At 35.1% G+C, this 21709-nt stretch overlaps 2 protein-coding genes across 3 annotated transcripts in view; one reads left to right on the forward strand and one right to left on the reverse strand.

The window, feature by feature from the left end:
• Positions 1-21709, forward strand: part of LOC105143685 (phosphoserine aminotransferase) — a 202445-nt gene that overhangs the window by 90330 nt on the left and 90406 nt on the right. For both annotated transcript variants that reach the window (XM_087404021.1, XM_087404020.1), the window contains 3 exons: positions 12319-12431; positions 12509-12670; positions 13013-13107. In XM_087404021.1, the coding sequence (XP_087260147.1) occupies positions 12319-12431; positions 12509-12670; positions 13013-13107 (370 nt within the window). The remainder of the gene's footprint in view (positions 1-12318; positions 12432-12508; positions 12671-13012; positions 13108-21709) is intronic.
• On the reverse strand, positions 4514-12311 carry LOC147910067 (uncharacterized). The gene is made up of 2 exons (XM_087404024.1): positions 8499-12311; positions 4514-8356 (listed from the first exon to the last, which is right to left on the reverse strand). Exon 2 carries the CDS (start codon positions 5125-5127, stop codon positions 4696-4698), a length of 432 nt encoding a protein of 143 aa, XP_087260150.1. The 5' UTR covers positions 5128-8356; positions 8499-12311; the 3' UTR covers positions 4514-4695.

Below are 21709 nucleotides of genomic sequence, written 5' to 3' on the forward strand. Positions count from 1 at the left end.
ATTCTGTCACAGCATTGCTAATCTGTTCATTGCTTTAAAAACACAAAATCACTGTTTTAGCAGAAAATTTGGTAATTATACAGTTTAGCTTGCAAAAATCAATAAAATTGGGCTTATTCAACGCGTTTGTATAAAAGGGAAGAATCTGGCAGAAACAAACGTCACTTTGTTCTGCTAATCGAAATATTAAGCGTTAAAGTTGAGAAATCTGTCACAGCTATGTAATATAACATTAAATTTATTTATCACGCAATATTAAATCCATTGCTTTAAAAATAATATAAGAAAATATTTGTATTTTTAAAGCAGTGAATTTGTGTTTTTAAATCAGAAGATTCGTTTTAAAGCAGAGAAGCTTAAGTTATTGAAAATTGATATCTTTTTAATTTTTTTTATATGAATTAAAGTTTAAATCCAGTATTTCTTTAAAATAGATGCAGTAACTATAAACGCAACTCCATCGTTGTCCAAATTCATATAAATTTTGAAAAAAGTTACAAATGTTTCATAATGTATTATTAAATTTATTTATTTTCATAATGTATTATTTATTAATTGCAAGTAATAATATTTCCTAACGATTTAAATGTAAGTAACCTATCCTAAATCTCGCGGTTTTTACTTTTCATATATGCCTTATTTTAATGAGAAACATAAGTAGTAGTAGTAATAGTAGTAGTAATGATGCAGGTGGGACTATGACAGCCATCTAACGTGACCTAGATCTCTGAAGTTCCATTGTCACTCCCTGTTAGTTTTCAAAATAATACCGAGTCTCGCTCTGTGTACTAAGCCTATGAAATTGCCTACCTTTGCTGCATCTAGATCCTCAGGTATCAGAAACATGTGGCCCCAGGATCTATATCTCTTGCAGACAAACATAGGACAGCGACACAGAAGGTGCACGTTATTTCTCCCTTTCCTCTCCATATAGTCAGCAGTTTTTCTGCTTGACCAGTCCTTTAATGAATTGGTGCGCTCTGAGGGGCAAGCATCTAGTAAGAAGATTTATGCCCATTCTCAGATTTTCTCTTCCCAGCTGTCAGCTCTTTTGTTCTGGCCGGATTAGGGTTTTCCATAAATTTCTTGGCTCGTCAGCAGCTCTTTGTTTCTTTCCAAGAGTTTAAGTGCTCCCGTTCCAGCATTTCTTTGATCTTTCTTTTAGCACGAAGGGAACTCCGATGGCTCAGTCGGGTCTATTTCCGTTTCCAGCTTTGCTAACCCGTTCGCCCTCTCGCCCATTGCCCGATATTCCCTGGTGACTAGGAAAACTACATACTAGGATAACTTAACTTGTTTCCCTTAGTTTGTCAAGGGCTTACATGCAGTCCCAAACTACAGATTCTGTAGAGGTCTTTGCAAGTGCATTTATAGCTGTCCCAACAAATGCAGATTCTTATTTCTTCTATCGATTAGGAGTTTTGCATAAAAAAACTTGAGATGGCAAGTATCTCAGATTGAAAATCCGTGGACAGCTTTTCTATTGGTATGCTTTCTTCGTGATTGGCGATGGGACCGTAGATGCCTGGCCTAAAACGATAATTTGCTTCCGATCCATCCATGTACGTCCACGTTTGGATTAGTTAGAAAGTAGGGATCTTGCCAGTCCTCCCTAGCCGGTATTCGAATCTTAAAGATTTTTTCTAAGTGTTTCTTGGGGATCCTGTCTTGCTTCAATATGAAGGGGGACAGTCTAGTGTGGTCAAGTCTAGTTTTCTTTCACTCCTCCTGACATTTCATCCTGTATGCTGCTTGTCTTGCTATGTTGATGATCCTCAGGCGCAAGGGTGTAAAATAGTGTTATTTCCAATGCCTCGCTAGGTGTGGTTTTTAGAGTCCTTGTCGCATTTCTCAGGTATCCCCCTTGAAAGTTCTTGCCTTCTCTACCCTTGGCCACCAGACAATCGCAGCATACAGGAGTCAGTCTTGATAATAATATCATTTTATATAGCCACAGGGCAATCCTGTTTTATTCCTCAGTTTCTGCCCGTGACAAGAGATGTAAAGCTTTTTCTTCCTATCTTTGATGTGTGTTTTCCAGCTCAACTTAGGATCCAGGTATATACTCCTAGATACTTTACTGAGCTAGTGTAGTTTATTTCCTTGTCCCAAAAAGCCTCAAAGGCTCTATTTGTTCGGGCTTGTATTTCTTGAAACCCATTGCCGAGGTCTTTTTTGAATTTACCATCAGTTCCCTCGTCCTACACAAGTTTTGCACGATCATCAAGTCCATGCGTTCCTTGAGAGTCGTGAGAAAGTTGCTTCTGTTAACTATGGCCACGTCATTTGCGTAGCCATAGTCTGAAAGCCAGATTCTCTCAGTTTAGTGAGCAGCTCGTCTATCACCAAGCAGCAGAGGAGAGAGAACTTCTCCTTGCGGGCAGTTCGACACTGGACGCCTCTCAATTGAGATGCTATCAAAAGCCCCTTCAATGTCGATGAAGACGCTTAACGCGTATCCCCTTGCGGCCAGCTGAATCTCGATCCCGCTCACTAGGTGATGCAGGGCTATTTCTATAGATCTGTCCTCCCTGTAGACGTACTGGGAAGGAGTTCCCAATGACCGAATAGGAAGAGCGTTGTTCTTCAGATATTTATCTCAGTCAATCTCTCCAGTGTCTTTAAAATGAAGGAAGTGAGACTGATAGGTCTGTAATCTTTAGCCCAATTTTTAGCACAATGTGGCCTTTTCTCCCTGGATATAAACATCACTCTGGTGCCACTCCATGCCTGAGAAGTATCTCAAGACTTTATTAACGCTAAGTACTTTTGGTAGGGGATTCAATAAGGTCCCCATGCCTTCTTTAAACAATACTGGGGAGATGCTATCCAGTCCCAGCGATTTGTAGGTTTCGAAGGTTTTTATGGCCCATTCGACACCGTTAGATAATACTATTGTACTTTTGCTGCCAGTGACCATTCCTTGGGCTTATATTCCCAGGGTTGATTTGTTCCTTGGTACAGCGGGTGTCCTCCAGGAATTCTAGAAAGTGAGACATTAGATATTTGAGGATTTCGTCTATTGTCCCGCTGTGATTTCCGTTTGAGAATTTTTCCCAGACGGGAAGTGTTGTCTTTACTGATGATTTTGTTTGGCTTGGATGCTTCAAGAGCGCTTTCAATGCTTTCACAAAAATTCCTCCAGCTTTTTCTTTTAACGATAGTTATCGCTTTGCTACAGCGTTGTGCTTGTTTGTAAGTTTCCCAATTCGCTGTTAAGTTTTTTCTTCTTGCTTTGTTGAAGAGCTTTCTCCACTATAACATCTTAGTCGGTGGGTGCTCTGTCCTTTCGAGACAGTTTGCCTCGTAGGCCTCTTTTATCACGTCACTCACATACTGAGCTGCGAATTCTAGATTCTCCTTGGAATCTGGTTGGAGCGTTCTTTAGGATGGCCTCAAGGTTCATTCTAAAGATAGCTCTTCCAGTTTATTGTTCTGGGGTTTTGCCTTCATTCTAGATTTTCCACATGAGGGCATATCGTATCTGCCTGTGGTCCAATTCTGACGGTTCTCCAGACACTCTCCAGTCCCGTAATAGGCCAGCCACTTTCTCGTTGCATATGTTTATGTTTATCACCTGTGCTCTGCGGTCCATGAATGTGGATTCTCATTCTCTATTCAGGATGACTAGACCGGTGTTTATCATGGATTCATGGAGATTGTTCTCTCTAGAATTTATATTCGAGCTCTTCCTACATGATGGCAGTTTTCATCGCAGCCTAAGAGGCGTACGAGCCTCCATTATTTCGCATAGAGCACCAGCTCTTCAACCCTTTTCGGTAATTGTGCTGTTTGGGAATCGTACGACATGTACACACACTGGCAGGAATGATGTTTCCTAGCATTCGGCGTACGGCACTACATACTCGTATCGAAGCGCACACGTATATGTTACGCGGTTGAAGCGAGGAGGGCAAAGGGAGAAAGTAGTGGCGTTTCTGATATTCTGTCCTTAGTGCAAGGCGTACGATTGAAAGAAAAATCGTAATTGTACGTGATGCCGACTCGCGGTGGCTTTTCGCTGTCTCACACATTTGTTACTAGTACGAGTGAAATACTCCGATGTCTTTCGCTCGCCAATATTCATAATAATACTTTTATTATGCACAAAATGTTGTAATTATGCATAAAAATTTTTAATATGAGAAAAAAATTTTTTTGTGTAATTACAACATTACGTGTAATTTCGAGATTCATTATAATAGCTTTATGCATTTATTAATTTGCAGTGTGCAAATGAAATTTAATATTTTGTATCGCAAGATTGCAAAATTAAATTTACAATTAAATATAAGAACATATAATAAAATGAATAAAAAAAAAATGATATAATGTAATGCCGCGCGCCGAACATCAGGGGACACCATTCCTGCTGATGCGTGTACACTGACTCCACCAGTACGTCCAAGTAATTGTCCTTGTCTAGGTTGAGTCTCAGTTGTACCACAGTTGCTGTGACATAAGAATAGCATTTAGTCTTTTAACTACAATGCAAGTCCTTATCTTGTCCTAAGAGAGACTGTCTGCTTTGTATATAACTCAGCAATTGATCTGTCCCTTGATTATTTAGAAATCATGGGTCCTGAATAAGTGCTATTATTGTCTGCATTACAGTCATGCTGGCTAGAATCACCGAGGCGTCTTTGCTGTGATGCAGGTTAATCTGTACCATTGGTATTGCGACATTCGCGAAGTCTAAGCGGCCTCCGTCTCGGTAGTCATTCCCGTTTTATATTCTTTATGGAGCAGCTTTATTGCTTGACTTGGCTCATAAAAGGGTTTCAAACAAGTCATAAGGGCTTCCAGGGAAGAACCGCTAATGAAAGTATCAAAGTTCTTGGCATTTATACTCTCACTTCCCCTCATGATGACCCATTCCCTGGAGCTCAGATCCGCGTTTTGTCTGTCAAGGAGCTTGATAGTCTTCTCGATAGCCAAATCTGGTTCCTCTACTTGCACCACCACCCGGTGTTGCTTGAGAAGCTCTCCGGCTCGCAACACATGCAAAGTGTGCTCACCATTATAATATTGAAATTGGTGGATTGGCTTTTTACACCGATTGTTGATTGGCATAGTTAATGATGAACTGCGCCATCTCTCTCCTAGGTTCCAGTGAAGGTGGGTCATTCTCGGGATGCGTCGCGTGAACAGTTTCCTGATGTCGCCCAACTCACTGGAATCTAGCTTTTTCAGGATAGCCCTCCGCTGCGAGGGTCATCCTGATTGGCCTCTTCATCGCCTGGACATACGACTCTTGATTGACGACTTTGGATTTCTTGCCCGAGCGACTGTCCGGCTGGGGGTGTAGTGCTCCCGTTTTGCGGATTTAACCGCGCTGATCGTAGCACTGCCTCCCTCTCTCCGCCCGCTGAGATTTTGGCATTTAAAGAAGTTGGAGTTTTGGCTACTGTCTCCCGCTCCTTCTCCCTTTGGTATCTGGCGACGCCACTGAAACGAGTCTTGGTCTTGGTTAGATCCGTTTTTGCTGTATTACTTTCCTCCGATCGTTCGTTTCCTAGGGAAGCTAGCCCTGGAGGACTTGATTTAAATTCGTTTTTGATTCGGTACTATTATCTATGCAAGTCTCACGAGTACCGCGGTTGCGCGATCTCACCCGGACAGAGTCGCGAATGCCCGGGGCTTAGCATTACTCTTGGAGGATCCAAGATCGTTTGAGACGCAACTCCCCTTGCGCCATGCAACTCCAGGCACAGTAGCACACTAGCTTGGAGGATTCTTCTTAATTGGTCGCCCACGGGCCCACCTCTGAGCGGATGATAGCGCAGGTGACCGTATGTCATGGTTTGGCAGCTCACGGTCCCAGGTATGCACTTCGCTGGTCGATACTTACCTCATCAGACATTTGGCACGAAGACCTGCGTTAACAAGTCAACATTAATTTTCGTTTTTGCTTTGTTGCTGTGAGACGTTCAGACCATGTGTGCACTTCAGGACGTCTCGCGGTCCGCGAGCACCCACTCCATGATTAGTACAAGTTGGGAACCCTTTTTGGGGGATGCAAAACATAAAATGAATATAAAAAATCTTTTAATATTACAATTGTATTTATATAGACAAAATTTACAGGAATCATATTCGTTTATGATTGGTTAAATCTGAATCTCAAAACGTTTCCTATATGAATTTTGGCCACAAGTTTGCATTACCAACAATATTTTGGCCAGCGAATCAAGGATTTTTATTTAATTGCTTTATTGAATATACAATTTTTCAATACAATCAAATAATAGTTTGTAGCAAAAAAATATCTTGTCTCTACAAAAATTTGCACATGCAATTATATTGATACATTTAAGTATGCAGATTTTCTAAGCTCAATAGTCGTCAACTTTAATGTTTAATATCTCGGTTCGCGGAACAGAGCGACACATTTTTATTGTCAAATATTTATTTTTACGCGAAAACTCTTCGAGTGTATGTTTATTAAAATTTGAACGAAGTCTTCTTATCATTTACTATTTTTGCTTAAGTCTATCTCGAACACGTCTTAGCGAAGACCATCTTATTTATTATATGTATGTATAAGATCACACACACGCACACGCACACATGTGTGCGTGCGTGCGTGCGTGCGTGCGTGCGTGTGGTGCGTGCGTGCGTGCGTGCGTGCGTGCGTGTGGTGTGTTGTGTGTGGTGTGTGGTGTGTGTGTGTGTATAAATAAGATGTCTTATAATGACTATAAATTCGTAACTAAAAAGATAGTCTTAATCTCTCTATGTTTAGTTTGAATAAGATGTATTTACCCAGATAGCATTTGTACGGCACTAGCAACCGTATATTGCAAAGTTATAAAGCTTTGAAACATTCCACCGTATGCGCATGTCATACTCATGTGAGACATCATGTGTTGAAATTCGAAACAAATCATGGTCCAAATAGTAAAACAACAAAAATAGCGTCAAGATGCAAATAATTAAACCATATATAACATGTACATCGACCATTGCGAAAAATTAATGTTTAAAAAGGGCTCAATTCAGTAGCCAAACTTGTAATGGAACCTGACGTTAAATTTTTTAATCAATTATGTTTTATATTTATAGAACTATACGTTACATTTATTTGATTGTTGACTCTTATTTTTCCCTTTGTTTATTGTTATTTATTTTCATTCGTGTAAATAGCACATTGACCGCACGTTGACAGCACAACGTTATGTTGCAACAGCACGTTGACTGTACGATGAATACATTATTATACAGATTTTGTCTTTTTGGAACAGCGCGCTAAGTGCACGCTCCTATTACGGCGTGCAAAATTTTTATTAATTTTCATCTTGAAGCCAATTACTCATCTTCAAGCATCATCATCATCATTGACTGCGTTCAGTAGACTCAACAGTTGGATGAGCGCTTGCTGTTATTATTGGTGTATTCTTCTTGATCATCCGATTAGACTTTTAGATGTTGAATTTGTTGACTCTAAAAGTCTAATTGAATGAAAATAAATAACAATAAACAAAGGGCAAAATAAGAGTCGACAATCAAATAAATGTAACGTATAGTTCTATAAATATAAAACATAATTGATTAGAAAATTTAATGTCAGGTTCCATTACAACAAGTTTGGCTACTTGAGCCTTTTTCAGACATTAATTTTTCGCAATAGTTGATGTACATGTTATATATGGCTTAATTATTTTGCATTTTGACGCTATTTTTGTTGTTTTATTATTTGGACTATAATTTTTGTATTTATATCGACGAATTTCAACTATTTTATGTTACACATGGCCTTATCGATCTTACTCCGAGAGACATTGACATTCGACTATTCAATCGTGTGCGAGCACTGTCATTTTCTACATGGAGACTCATAAGGCTTGTATTGTAATGAATATGCGGGTATTTTGAGTAACTTTTTTGTACATCGACCATTGCGAAAAGTTAATGTCTTACTTTGTCCTTTGTTTATTGTTATTTATTTTCATATAAAGAATCCTTCTATCTTTCAAATGCTAATCTGAATGATCTAGAAGAATGCAGTCTTTTTATTAAAAAAAAAAAAGGATAAAAATTTTTCGCTGAGAATTTCTCATTATACTGTGCCTTTATTCGTTCGATGTAGTTTTTTAAACATAAGTAATTGAACTTCATTGTGTCTCTAGTGCACTGCTTAAAAATTGGATATATTGGATATTTTTGCACGAAACTAGTCACGCATAAAAGTACCGTGCAATTCCAAAGTTATAGCAGTTTTATTCTATTGTTAATGCGATCGCGCACGAGAGAAATCTACGTGCGAAAACAAGCACAAGAATTCGATACAAAACCTAATACATGACCGTGTAACAGTATCGTTTACAAAGCTATAACACGGAGTTTTGTTTTAATGCTAGTACTATAATATTAGGTGTTGGAATTAATTCGTAGCGTTTTACAAGTGATGGGAAGTACTTTCATTAATGTATTTTTTAATGCTCATGTGAAATAAATAACATTCTTTCATTAAAAACGCTACGAATTAATTCCAACACCTAATATAATTTTAAACTCAATTAAAATCTGACGACATTGACTTGCACGATACTTGTACAATATTTAAACGATAAAAATCACAGTTTATTCAGCTGTGACATTTACACGGCTGGCTATCTGGGTATGAATCATGTCAAGACCGTTCAAAACGTTTTGAAATAAGATCTTTGATAAGTTTTAACTTGAGATTTTATTCAAGTATTGTCTTATTTTTTGACTATGAATCTAGAGAACATCTTAAGACAATACTAAGATGATCTTGAATATAAAAACAGACTATGAATACCGATCATAGATTACATTTATATGTTCATCTTTTTCAAGTGCGTTTTTACCCATTTCTATAAATCTGTTTAAGCAGTTATTCAGTTTATAAGCAATTTTGAAGCCGATTTTTGTTGGAGACAGTTTTACATTTTTTTGATACACTAAAGTAAAGTATTATGAAATACAATACTTTTTTATGTCGTGATCATGAGAGTTATTTTTATTGCTATCATTTTGTTCATCGGAAAAAGATCTTTGAGAAAGTGCTTTAATTCTATTACTGGTTGTAAAGAATATCATCTCTATCAAATATCTATATTAATGAAGGTAATATTCCAGAAACCCTGTCCCCCCCCCATGGCTAAAACTTGTTGGAGATTATTCAGAGTAATGATCTTGACAACATATGTCAAAGTCAAGATCATTAGAGGAAAAGATCTTTCAATCTGGAGTATTACCTTAATGTTTATTTGAATCATAGAATGGATGTTTATTTGATGAAATTTAGAATAAGAGAGGAAAAATATTCGGTTAAATTATCCAATAATTACACATTTCTTACGCTCGATAGAGTTTGAATTAAAGTTAAGGAAGTCTTCCGAAGTTCATAGGTTTTTTGAAAATATCAAAGATTATCTTTCTCTCCTCTATCATTAATCTCACATTTAGAAAACTAATATCACATTTATCATCATATTTTACAATAAATTTAATTCTCTCGTGATAAGAATTAAATTCATTAAGTATCGATTCGATCTTGTCTTGTGGCGCTGAGAGTATGATGTCATCTATGTAACGATAAAATAAAACGGTATGAAATTAATGACTGTGGCGAAGAAATCGTTTTTAAGTCGTATAATACGATGTTGATTAGTATAGGTATAGGAATTGAAACTGTACATGGGAAACTTGTTTGAATATTTTATTGTCGAATATAAAAATGGTTGAATTTAATATAATTTTAACTGCTTTTATAAAATTAGTTTTCGACATTTCAGCATTATTACGAATAGAGTTTCATCGTAGTTCTATGCTTTTTATAATTGAATTTGTTAGAATATTTGTATACATGGAAATAATATCGAAAGAAACAATTTTATAGTTAGGGTCTATTAATAATCCGTTCATTTTATTGATTAATTCATTACTGGTTTTAATGTAACTGAACATAATGTAATTGAAATTTTTGAAATGGGTTTGTTTATATTCTTCACTGAAATTTTTTTGTTATTTTATTTCTTACGTGCATGCGTGCGTGCGTGCGTGCGTGCGTGCGTGCGTGCGTGCGTGCGTACATGCGAATGCAAATTAATAGTCTTTAATATTTATTGGCTGGGCTTGCAGATGACGAAGTTCATCTTTGGCATGAATCATTCTCCATCTATCTGTAGTATCATTAGATTCCAGGATTCAACATTTAATTCCTTGTCTTTAATTCCAATTAAGCGCAGTCTCTATTCCAATTATTCCAACCTCCTAGTTGCTTAGTCGTCTGTATTAAGCGTGGTTTAAGTCCCAACTGACTTCTTTTCTTCTCTTCCTGTTCTCAACTTCTACTCTCATCCTCTACCGTCATCCGCAGATCTCTACCCACTATCCTCTCTTTTGCTACCCACGATTCCTTTCAATATTCTGTATTTATTAATATCGATCGTGTTTAAACAGTATTTTCTCTACATGGTTTGTAATCTTTATCATAAATTTTTTTACCGTAGATCAGGTGATTCTGAGTATTTATGTTTTTGCTTATTTTTCCAATATCGCTGCGAAGGTTTCTAACAACACGTTCTTTAAATATTGTTACGTTCACCTATCAGTGACCGTTGAATTTTTATTTATGCTTTATCCTAACCTGATTATTTTGTCGAACGTTCACGAAATAAAAAAAAAATTGAGGAATCCATTGGACGTAACAATACGTATTGTATAATATAATAATTCTTCTAACTTTTTCTACATATAAAAGCATTAAGGTAGAGATATGGAAAAATCAAAATAATTTTATGATTATTTTGTACTTTATTCTATCATATATTAATATGAAATTTAGAATATCCCGTGAATTATTAATTTTTTAACAATCTTAATATTTTTATGCATGGAATAATCACAAAATCAATTGTAAAAATGCATATGCTTTAAAAATATGTATATAATTACATTTTGCAAAATGCGTAATTTTCTTAATAAGCAACTATGTGTCGTTTTTTATACCAATTGATGATTCATTTCATTATTCTGGGCATAGAATTATTAAGATACAATGATAAAAAAATGTATCGAGATATTTTATATTTTATTTAACATGTTACAGAATAAGTATAAAATAATTCGGAAATTATTTAGATTTTTCAATATTTCTATCTCTGTTTGAGATCGGTAATTCAAAAAAAAAAAGGGTAAGAATTCCTTCGGTCGACCGACAGTAATTGTTATTGAACGTACGCACAAGGCGAGCTCGTGATTTCATCTCGAGCCTGACATTAAGCTTCGTCAAAGTCAGGGATTCATTGTTCTTTAGTCTTTTCAAAACAATTCGGTTCACGCAAACAGGCACCGGCAACGGACCATCGAAAGTTTTAGAACAATTCAATTCGCGCACGCGAGCGCCGCGCTCCGACGAATACGTCACGCGCTGTCACCAATCCCGCGTACGGATTTTCTGTCGCGCATGACTGTTACGTTGAACGTCGCTAGAAAAGAATCGAAAGCGCCAATCAATTTTGTACAACCAATGTCACGTGATAATTACGATGGTGGCAAAATTTAATTGGATTTCTCCCAAGAAGAAAGCCCGGACCGGAAGCAATAAATGCTTCGATCTCGCCGGTCCGCGGGGCAGATTGCTTAAATAGTTTACACCGCTTATACCGTTTACACCGCTTAGAATTCTTAGACTTCTTAGAGTTCTTACTTCTAAAAGTTCTTCGAGTTCTTAGAATCATAGTCTCGCTACTATACCGCTTCGTAAAATCGCCGTGCTAACCGCTTAGTGAAATCGCGATAAAACGAATCTTTCCGAGAAAATCGCCGAGATTTTCCATCACCGCGATTCCAAATACAATTTTGGAAAAGGTGACCGCATTTGATATTTTGTTAATCTAATATTTAATTAATTATATTTTTTGACTCTGTAACTGATTATATTAAAGAAAATTCTTTTGTTAAATTAAACGAAACGGAGTTCTTTTCACTGTCGTGCATCACATCAACCTTGTGCCGTTCTCTCACTCGAATCTTTCCGCGCGGCGCGCTCTCGCACAATCTCAATACTTTTATACGAATAAATTAAAGGAAATATGTTACATAAAAAATTATATAATTCCATTTTTAAGAAGTAACAATAATTTTTATGTGATCTTAAAGTATTAAGATTTTTTGACAACTGATTTTATCATTATTTGCGCTCCGCCACACAATTTTTTTTAAAAATATTTTTTCGTATTTTATATATTTTTCGAGATTGTTTAAAACAAAATGAGATTGTATACTCTGTTTATAAATGCTTCTCGTAAATTATTAATTGTTACATATGATTTTTGTTCTTTAAAGCAATATTCCTGACAACTATAAAATCCTGTTCATGCAAGGAGGCGGTACTGCCATTTTTGCAGCTATTCCTCTTAATATTATGAATACAGGATCTGCGGATTATATAGTAACTGGTGAGAAAAATCGTAATTTTTATATCTTTAATAAAATAGGATAAAAAAATTTCGTAATTTAAATTGCGTTTATTTAGGCTCATGGTCAGCAAAAGCGGCAAAAGAAGCGGCGAAATATGGAAAAGTGAACTTGGTTTTGTCTGATATGACAAAATACATAGAAATTCCGCATCCCTCCACTTGGAACTTAAACGCGAATGCATCATATGTTTATTATTGCGCTAATGAAACTGTGCATGGTAAACAAAAACATTTTGAATTATTTTATTGTATTGTTTTAATCTTGTTTGCAAAAATAAAAAAAAATGAGGCATAAGTTGATTGTAAAAGGAAAGTAATAGAAGTATGAATGAAACTTTTAGAAAGCATAAATTGATGAAAAATAAAAGAAGTGAATTTTAGTGAGCTATAAAAGTGATCTCTTAGGCTTTTTTTTCTGTTTCGCTGTTACAATTTATGTTTTTAGAGGATCCATTGTATGCTTTTGTCATTTTATCTTTATATTTGACTTACATTCCGATCTTTATTTTTGTTAGGGATTATGTACAGATATATGTGTACTAAAATATGTATGTTTCCAGGAATTGAATTTGATTTTATCCCGGAAACAAATGGCATACCACTTGTTGCTGATATGTCATCTAACATAGTTACTAAACCTTTTGATGTATCTAAGGTAAGTATTCAAATTAAATATCTTCAAACATATTAAATTATATTGTGTTTGACGAAATTTCGTTTACTTACATCATGTAATACGCATTACTTCACTCTCGTCTATGATAATAAGAAATTTTGAAACTGCGACGGTACGCTTTGCTCGCCGGAGCCAAGGTTCGAGAAAAGCGTGAGGCACCGACAAATCGTTTTACAAAGAGTATCTTTATTTACAAAACTTTCTATGTTGACAATAGTTGTTAGAAAGGAAATCTATCTGCCGCCAGTTGAGTTGCGCGGATCGCAGTGCGTGAATATGCGTAAAGGCTGTATCAGATTACCGATTCTGCAGGCTCGACTACAGTACCGATTCCAGTTGATCGATCATATTTGTTGATGTTTGCCGACTGATTCAACTATATAAAAGAGTAAAATTAATAAAATGTAAAAGAATCACAAATCTTGGATGAATTATAATATCTATGTTGAAAAAAATCGAGATGTAATACTGGCTAAATTTCAGATATTCTGGCTGACAGAATCGCAGAAATAAGATCATTCTCGAACTTTATTTATTAATAATATTTCCGAATTGAATTCGAATGTTTTTTTTAATGCCATCTTTCCCAACTCTCATGGGATATTTACGAACTATTTTTTCTTATATAATCGCTAAATCGTTTTACAAAGAGTGTCTTTATTCAGAACTCTTTATATTGACAATGGTTGTTAGGAAGAAAATCTATCTACCGTTAATCGTTGAGTGATTAAATCTTATATTTCTTACTGATTCTGATTCTGATTGGAATTCTGAGTCGCTGATGATATTGACTCGAAAAATAAACTCAAATCTAAACGCGAGTTGGTTGACTCAGTCAATCGGTGTCTCACTATGATTAGTCCGCTGAGGATCAGTTAGAATCGAGTTGATCGACAGAGTTGATGGTCTTATATGGGCTTAAATGTGCACGGCGGTTATGAATAAACGACCAAGGATATGCACAATAAGATTATGTGTGGATCGTTATTATACAAGAGGTTTTGTACGGTACAAGCTGATCCCGATTGTGAATGAGTCGCAAATATGTACAGATGGGTGCAGACGGGGCCCATACAAGCAGGTTGTGAATATATAATATTTTGGCGATTACAAGCGGATTACATACAAGCTGGTTGCGAATATATACTCATCTGCAGAAAGTGATACACTGAAAATTTAGGAAAAATTTATCAAATTTCAAAAGATCATAACTTGATAAACAATGAAGACAAAAATATATTTAAAAATGTAAAATGAAGTTTGCAGTGTTCACTTTAAGGATATTTGAATGAGAATTGTACTGGGCCAATTTTTTCGAAGTGGCAAAGTGAGAAGAAAAAAATTGCAAAATTGATAATAAAGGTCTGAAATTGCAACGATACATGGCCTGAATTAGAACGATACATGGCGTCACAGGCTAATAGGACAAAATGAATATGAAGGTATGGAATTTTACATTTAAAATGCTTTTTTACGGAGTTCGATACAATCATTTCTTGCTGAGTTATATCAATTTATGGTACTGCTGTCATTAGTTCAAGTTATGGTTGTAATTTATTCCAATAGGCACTGCATAGAGTTTGATTGATCGGAATTGAACCTCATTTTGTGCGTGTGTGTGTGCGTGTGTGTGGTGTGTGGTGTGTGCGTGTGTGTGGTGTGTGGTGTGTGCGTGTGCGTAATGTGTGGTGGTGTGCGTGCGTGCGTGCGTGTGTGTGTGTGTGCGTGCGTGCGTGCGTGTGCATGTGCGTGTGCATGCGTATGTCATATGCATGCATGTGTCCTGTTCTTAGCGTCATCTGAGATCAACAACGTGGTCGTGACGAGAATCTCATCCTCTGTGTCGGGTGTGTGCGCACGTGCGCGTGTGTGTACACGTACATACGTGCACGTTTGAGTGTGTATGTGAATGTGTGTGTATGCGTGTGTACATGTGTGCATGTGCGCGCGCGAGTGTATGCGGGAATGTGTGTACATGTGCGCATATGTGGCGTACGTGCGTGATTTCGCACTTTACTGGCAAGATTGTCTCATAAGTATTCAATGGAGTTTAAGTTTGGACTATTTACTGGCCAATTGAGTCAATTTATGGCAACTTCATTGAGAAAATCAAGTACTCTTCTTGCAATATGTGGTCAAACATTATTTCACATAAACAAGAAATTCTATCTGATAAGGGGTTAATACGGAACAACATATTGAATGAGTACGTTTTCCACGTATACATCTGCGTTCATATTGTTGTTGAAGAAGTATAGATGTGAGCATTTGCAGAAATGCTTGCCCAAACTATTACAGAGCTTTCATTATAACTATGCCTTTACTTAAAGTACAATTTGCAAGTCGTTCTTCTCTGAACTCATTCTCGTCCATCTGGAGAGAGGAAATCGAGATTGCTAGAAAGAACTTTGGGCTAACTCCAGTTTACGTGTCCAGTCTCTACACTCTACTGCAAAATTGAGACGGGCTACACGATGACAATGTTGAAGCAAAAGTACAGCCGCAGGCTTGCGCGAAAACAGATTTTGTTCTACTAATTTTCTTTAAATGGTGTCAACGGATACATTGGTGTTACGAACGTTTTTTAAATTGTTTCAAATTTGAACAGCTATTCGATGTCTATTTCTTAAAGAATTTAAAACAATCTGTTATCATTATTGTTGGAACAGCGAGGGCATCCCGAACTAGGCCTCCTCTGAAAAGAATTGGTATCTACGAACCTGAAATAAGTACGTTGACACTGACAAATCGAGTATCTCAGTTACATACCTTTAATTTCTGCCATCTTTAATTAAAGCAACAACACTTAAGCAGCTTTTTTAGAATTGATCGTCGCCATAATATCAATTATTTCGAAAAAATTAATTCAAATTGAAGTCGCACGAAATAACGTGTCTCGAAAGAAAAAGATCAAGAAAAAATAAAAAGAATTGCAGAAGGCCATGCTGCTTCGCTATCTGCATAGGTGCCGATTCACAGACGTTTATAACACACTACGTCATGTAGAGGGGGATACATGAGGATAATCATCGCTTGAGTTGTGGCGTTTGATCGACACACAGTGAAAAATGGGAATTTACTGTTCAAAAATCGCTATAGATCTTTATTCTTAATCGATCGAGACGAATTTTTTTTTAAATTAATTGTTAAATGTCAAAGAAAACTGTGGAGTTGGATTTTTAAAAAAAGTCCTTTGAAATGTGCAATATTAATAATTGTCTCGAAATTGTTAAGAGAAAGAAGTTGAATTATTTAAATTAAAGTTGTTAGAGGAAAGTCACCGATATTGATATAGGTCTCCAAAAGCATTTCCTCCTTATTTTTCAGAAACTAAGTATTGCATTAGAAAAATAATAAGGCTCAATAAATCAAAATAAGTAAAGAGGAAAAAGGGCTACGAGCCTAAAACATAAATTGACAAACTGTATAAATAGTTAAAAAAATTGAAATAAAACTATGTCATAAAATTAAAAACGTAAAATATAATTTGACAATCAGAAGGTGAACAAAACAAATGTTTCGATCCTAGTTGGATCATTTTCAATGTGACAAATAAATTAGTGTGACAAATAAATTAACAACGGTAATTAACAACAATAGAGTTATAACGTAGATAAAAACATAAGAAATTAAGTAAAATTCGCATTCGGAAATTAACTATAAAGCTCCAAATTGAGAGGAAATCAAACAAACGATTATAGTTGACAAAAATGTGTTCCTCCGAACTGTATGTGTGTATAAGGACGAACATGTTTCTGTTAGCAAGTATAAATTGTAATAATAAATTAACGGTAGAAGTAAATAAAAATAATAAGAAAAGTACAAATCGAGTCGCAAACAATAAAAGAAAAGTATAAAATAAGTCGTAAATAATAAGTCAAAATTAAAAGAAAGAGGCAAAAATTATCTTTGATATTATAAGACAAGCACATAAGAAAAAAAAAAGAGTAAACTGCCGACATGCATTGTATATGTATGATGAGTTTAGAGCAAATAAATTTATAATAAAATACCTTATGTGTGTGTCGAAATGATGTACTTGTATCGATTAGGCAATGCGATTGGAATCGAAATTGATCGTCTCTCTAAGAAGCTAAGATATAAAGTACGACATATAAAGACAAGAAGGTTGAAATGGAAAACTAGAAAGGGAAGGGGGAAAAAAATAATAAGAAGGAAAGAATAAAGTGGAAGGAAGAGAAAGTAGGGAGAGAAGAGAAGGATAGGGAAGGGAAAGCAGTCAAGAAGGAGAAAGAGATTGAATGATCTGTGAATAAGTATCGGATAAAGATTCGGTATCATTTTGTCTATTAAGGCCTTGTTTCTGTCTTTTAATATGAATCATTTCAGACACCAATCTCTTATTGTAAGAAGATTCGCAGTCCAAAATTCTCACATCATTCCATTTGAAATTATGGTCAAAATTGATTCGATGATCAGTTATGACAGTAGTCTTACGATGTTTCCAAAGACACTAATTATCCTCCTAGTATTCAACTTGACTCCCGACGGTTTTGATGGGGCTTCTCCTTTAGACTCGTTACGGGAAAAATGGTTTGTCAATTTGAGCGACATTGACGTTCCCTTAGAGGTTCGTTACCTCTTGCAACTTGGCGAAAAATTCTTCCTATTAACAAATACAACAAAGACAGTAATTAATCGAATTTATTAAATATATAGAAAATAATATCACTGGTCGTCCCAATAACATTAATTATTAATTTTGTCAAACATAATTCCCTTCCAATCCTTAATAGATTCCAAAATAATTTTCCTTCTCCTACATCCACCGACAAATTAATTTTGAACTGGTTGCGCATTATCAAGAGGTTTATCAATGACCACCCTAATATACTACTTACTAACGCCGATAAGGGTAACGTCACTGTTGCTCTAGACAAAGACGCCTACGTGTCGAGGATGGAGGAGATTCTCTCGGACACGAGTACTTACGCCTTAGTTGATAAAAATCCTAGTAAGAAATTAACACGAGACTTATGCGCTTTTTTAGTAAGATGGAGGCGTGATCAATTCATTGACGAGCTAACATACCGTAGACTGCTTACATCTGACGGTGTTATACTTAGGGCTTACGGCCTAACTAAGATACATAAGGAAGGTTACCCATTGAGAGTGATTGTTTCTTGTATAAACAGTCCATTATATAACTTTTCACTCTTTTTACACAATTTAATTAGTGACAGTATTCCAAAAGCTCCCAGCTACATTAAAGACAGTTTCCATTTAGTTGAGCAATTAAATAGTTCTGTGTTTGATCCTAATTATGTTTTAGCTTCGTTGGATGTAATATCCCTTTTTACTATAATAACATTCCTGTGGAACTAGCATTAAATAGCATCGACAGGAGATGGGTTTACATCTCGGTGAAGACAAACATATCAAAAAATGAGTTCATTATTGCTGTCAGATTCATTTTACTCTTTTTTACTTTTAACAATAGAACTTACAGACAGGTGTTCGACACTCCAATGGGTTCACCGTTATCTCCAATAATCGCGGACATTGTAATGCAAGATCTAGAAGAAATAGCACTAAAAAATTGTCAGCACAACCCTTTTTCTATTTTAAATATGTTGATGATATTTTGCTCGCGCTTCCATCTGACATTGTCAATGACACTTTGAACATTTTTAATTCCTTACACACGAGATTACAGTTTACCTTGGAGGTTGGTGCAGATGGCAGATTGAGTTTTCTCGATACAATACTGATTATAGATAACCAGAAAATTATATTTGACGTTTACCATAAAAAGACATTTTCTGGAAGGTTCCTTAAAGGTTTCCATTCAAATCATCTTCTGTGCCATAAAAAAGGTACCATCATCAGTTTTATTGACAAAATTATATTATTATCACATCCACATTCCAACAAAAAAATTTGATAGATGCTATTCATATTTTCTTAAATAATTGTTATCCTCTTCCCTTTATTTTCTCTACAATAGAACGCAGATTAAAGTTTCATAAATATAACAAAGATACATACTATTCACACAATAAAGACAAATATTTTACGATTCCTTATGTTAAATCTATTTCCGAAAGTTTCCTTCCAATCTCTAGTATGTTTCATTGTAAATTGGCCTTTTCTATTCCTAACACTTTAAAAAGCTTTATAAAGAGAGGAAAAGACGAGCTTAATTTCCTATCCAATCAGAATGTTGTCTACAAGATCTTATGTGATGATTGTGAGGCGAGTTATGTTGATCAGACAAAGAGAAAATTGAGCACGAGACTACACGAACATATCTCTGACATCAAAAAGAATACAGGTTCTCCTACTGTCATAATTGATCATTGAATCAATTTTGACCTTAATTTCAAATGGAATGATGTGAGAATTTTGGACTGCGAATCTTCTTACAATAAGAGATTGGTGTCTGAAATGATTCATATTAAAAGACAGAAACAAGGCCTTAATAGACAAAATGATACCGAATCTTTACCCGATACTTATTCACAGATCATTCAATCTTTTTCTCCTTCTTGACTGCTTTCCCTTCCCTATCCTTCTCTTCTCTCCCTACTTTCTCTCCCTTCCACTTTATTCTTTCCTTCTTATTATTTTTTTCCCCCTTCCCTTTCTAGTTTTCCATTTCAACCTTCTTGTCTTTATATGTCGTACTTTATATCTTAGCTTCTTAGAGAGACGATCAATTTCGATTCCAATCGCATTGCCTAATCGATACAAGTACATCATTTCGACACACACATAAGGTATTTTATTATAAATTTATTTGCTCTAAACTCATCATACATATACAATGCATGTCGGCAGTTTACTCTTTTTTTTTTCTTATGTGCTTGTCTTATAATATCAAAGATAATTTTTGCCTCTTTCTTTTAATTTTGACTTATTATTTACGACTTATTTTATACTTTTCTTTTATTGTTTGCGACTCGATTTGTACTTTTCTTATTATTTTTATTTACTTCTACCGTTAATTTATTATTACAATTTATACTTGCTAACAGAAACATGTTCGTCCTTATACACACATACAGTTCGGAGGAACACATTTTTGTCAACTATAATCGTTTGTTTGATTTCCTCTCAATTTGGAGCGAGCTTTATAGTTAATTTGCGTCCGAATGCGAATTTTACTTAATTTCTTATGTTTTTATCTACGTTATAACTCTATTGTTAATTACCGTTGTTAATTTATTTGTCACATTGAAAATGATCCAACTAGGATTGAAACGTTTGTTTTGTTCACCTTCTGATTGTCAAATTATATTTTACGTTTTTAATTTTATGACATAGTTTTATTTCAATTTTTTTAACTATTTATACAGTTTGTCAATTTATATTTTAGGCTCGTAGCCCTTTTTCCTCTTTACTTACTAAGTATTGCACTTTATTAATAATAATAATAAAAAATGATCTATTTAGCTAATTAAAGAAGCACAAACTCAATTCGTATATTTGTGGCTTGTTTCTATACAAAATCAGTTAAAAACGAATTTTACGAATGCGAAAATAAAATTTTTACGATTTTCTTTTGCAAATTGCGTAGTTCAAATAATAGTGATTATATTATTGATAATATTACGTCATTTTAAATGCTTGTAGTTTCCTAAATCAGTTTTATTTGTGTTATTTTTTTTTTAGTTTTTTCGTAATATGATTTTAAATTAAAAATTTCAGTGTAGCGTAAACCGCCTGTCTGTAAAATGGACCAAGAGCTGACTTAATAATGTTGCTTTATAGTGTCAAATAATTCTATTGGAGTTGAAGGCAATTGTGCAATTATGGAAAAACTCTTAAAAAAACTATCGCGTTACATATTTGTGTCTTGCAGACCCCATCATAAAGTAAATATGCCCATAATTCAATAAAAATATTTTATAATGAAGTGAAAAAATTCTGAAAAATCTTATATACGTTTATTTGTAGATATTTTATACAGATAATTCTTATAAAAGGAAAAGAATAGGAATACGTAGCATTACTGCGTAGTGTGTCAGTTTTGGAGCCCATTTTATCAGACGCTCATTTTTGCTTATCCAATGAAAAAATTAATTATTGCAAAATTGCAAACAATATTACAAAAAACTGCTTATGCTATCTGATAGAAGACACTTTTTAATGTACGTATTCTTAAAGTCTTCTTTATTTATTTTTATCTTTTGTTTAAGAAATATTGTCTAAAAACAAAATGATATGTTGGTATTGGTGACTTTCCTGTATTGCACTCAACTATCTTAATAATTTACATAAGAATTTTAGCGAATACTCGCTGAATACAAATCTGATGTGAGAATTAAGATATGATTATTGACAGCAACTTTGATTCACTTATGGTTAATAGTAATTTTCAGATAATTATTAATCATAACAAATTTTACCTTTTTAAAAAAAGATAAAAAAAAGGCGCCAAGTATGCGTGCTCGGGGTTCAATGGCTGGGATGGTAAGGTCGCGGTGTATCTTATTGTAAGATCTAAATAGAACCGTGAAATGTCGCGCTGCACAATATCAAGTAAACCAGCAAGTCCTGTCATTTAGTGTCCATCGCGTCCATTACCCTGGGTAATGTAACTTCGGTTATAGCAGAT

Source organism: Acromyrmex echinatior, chromosome 3 (assembly GCF_024713525.1).
Source record: "Acromyrmex echinatior isolate Ae372 chromosome 3, ASM2471352v2, whole genome shotgun sequence".
NCBI lineage: Eukaryota > Metazoa > Arthropoda > Insecta > Hymenoptera > Formicidae > Acromyrmex > Acromyrmex echinatior.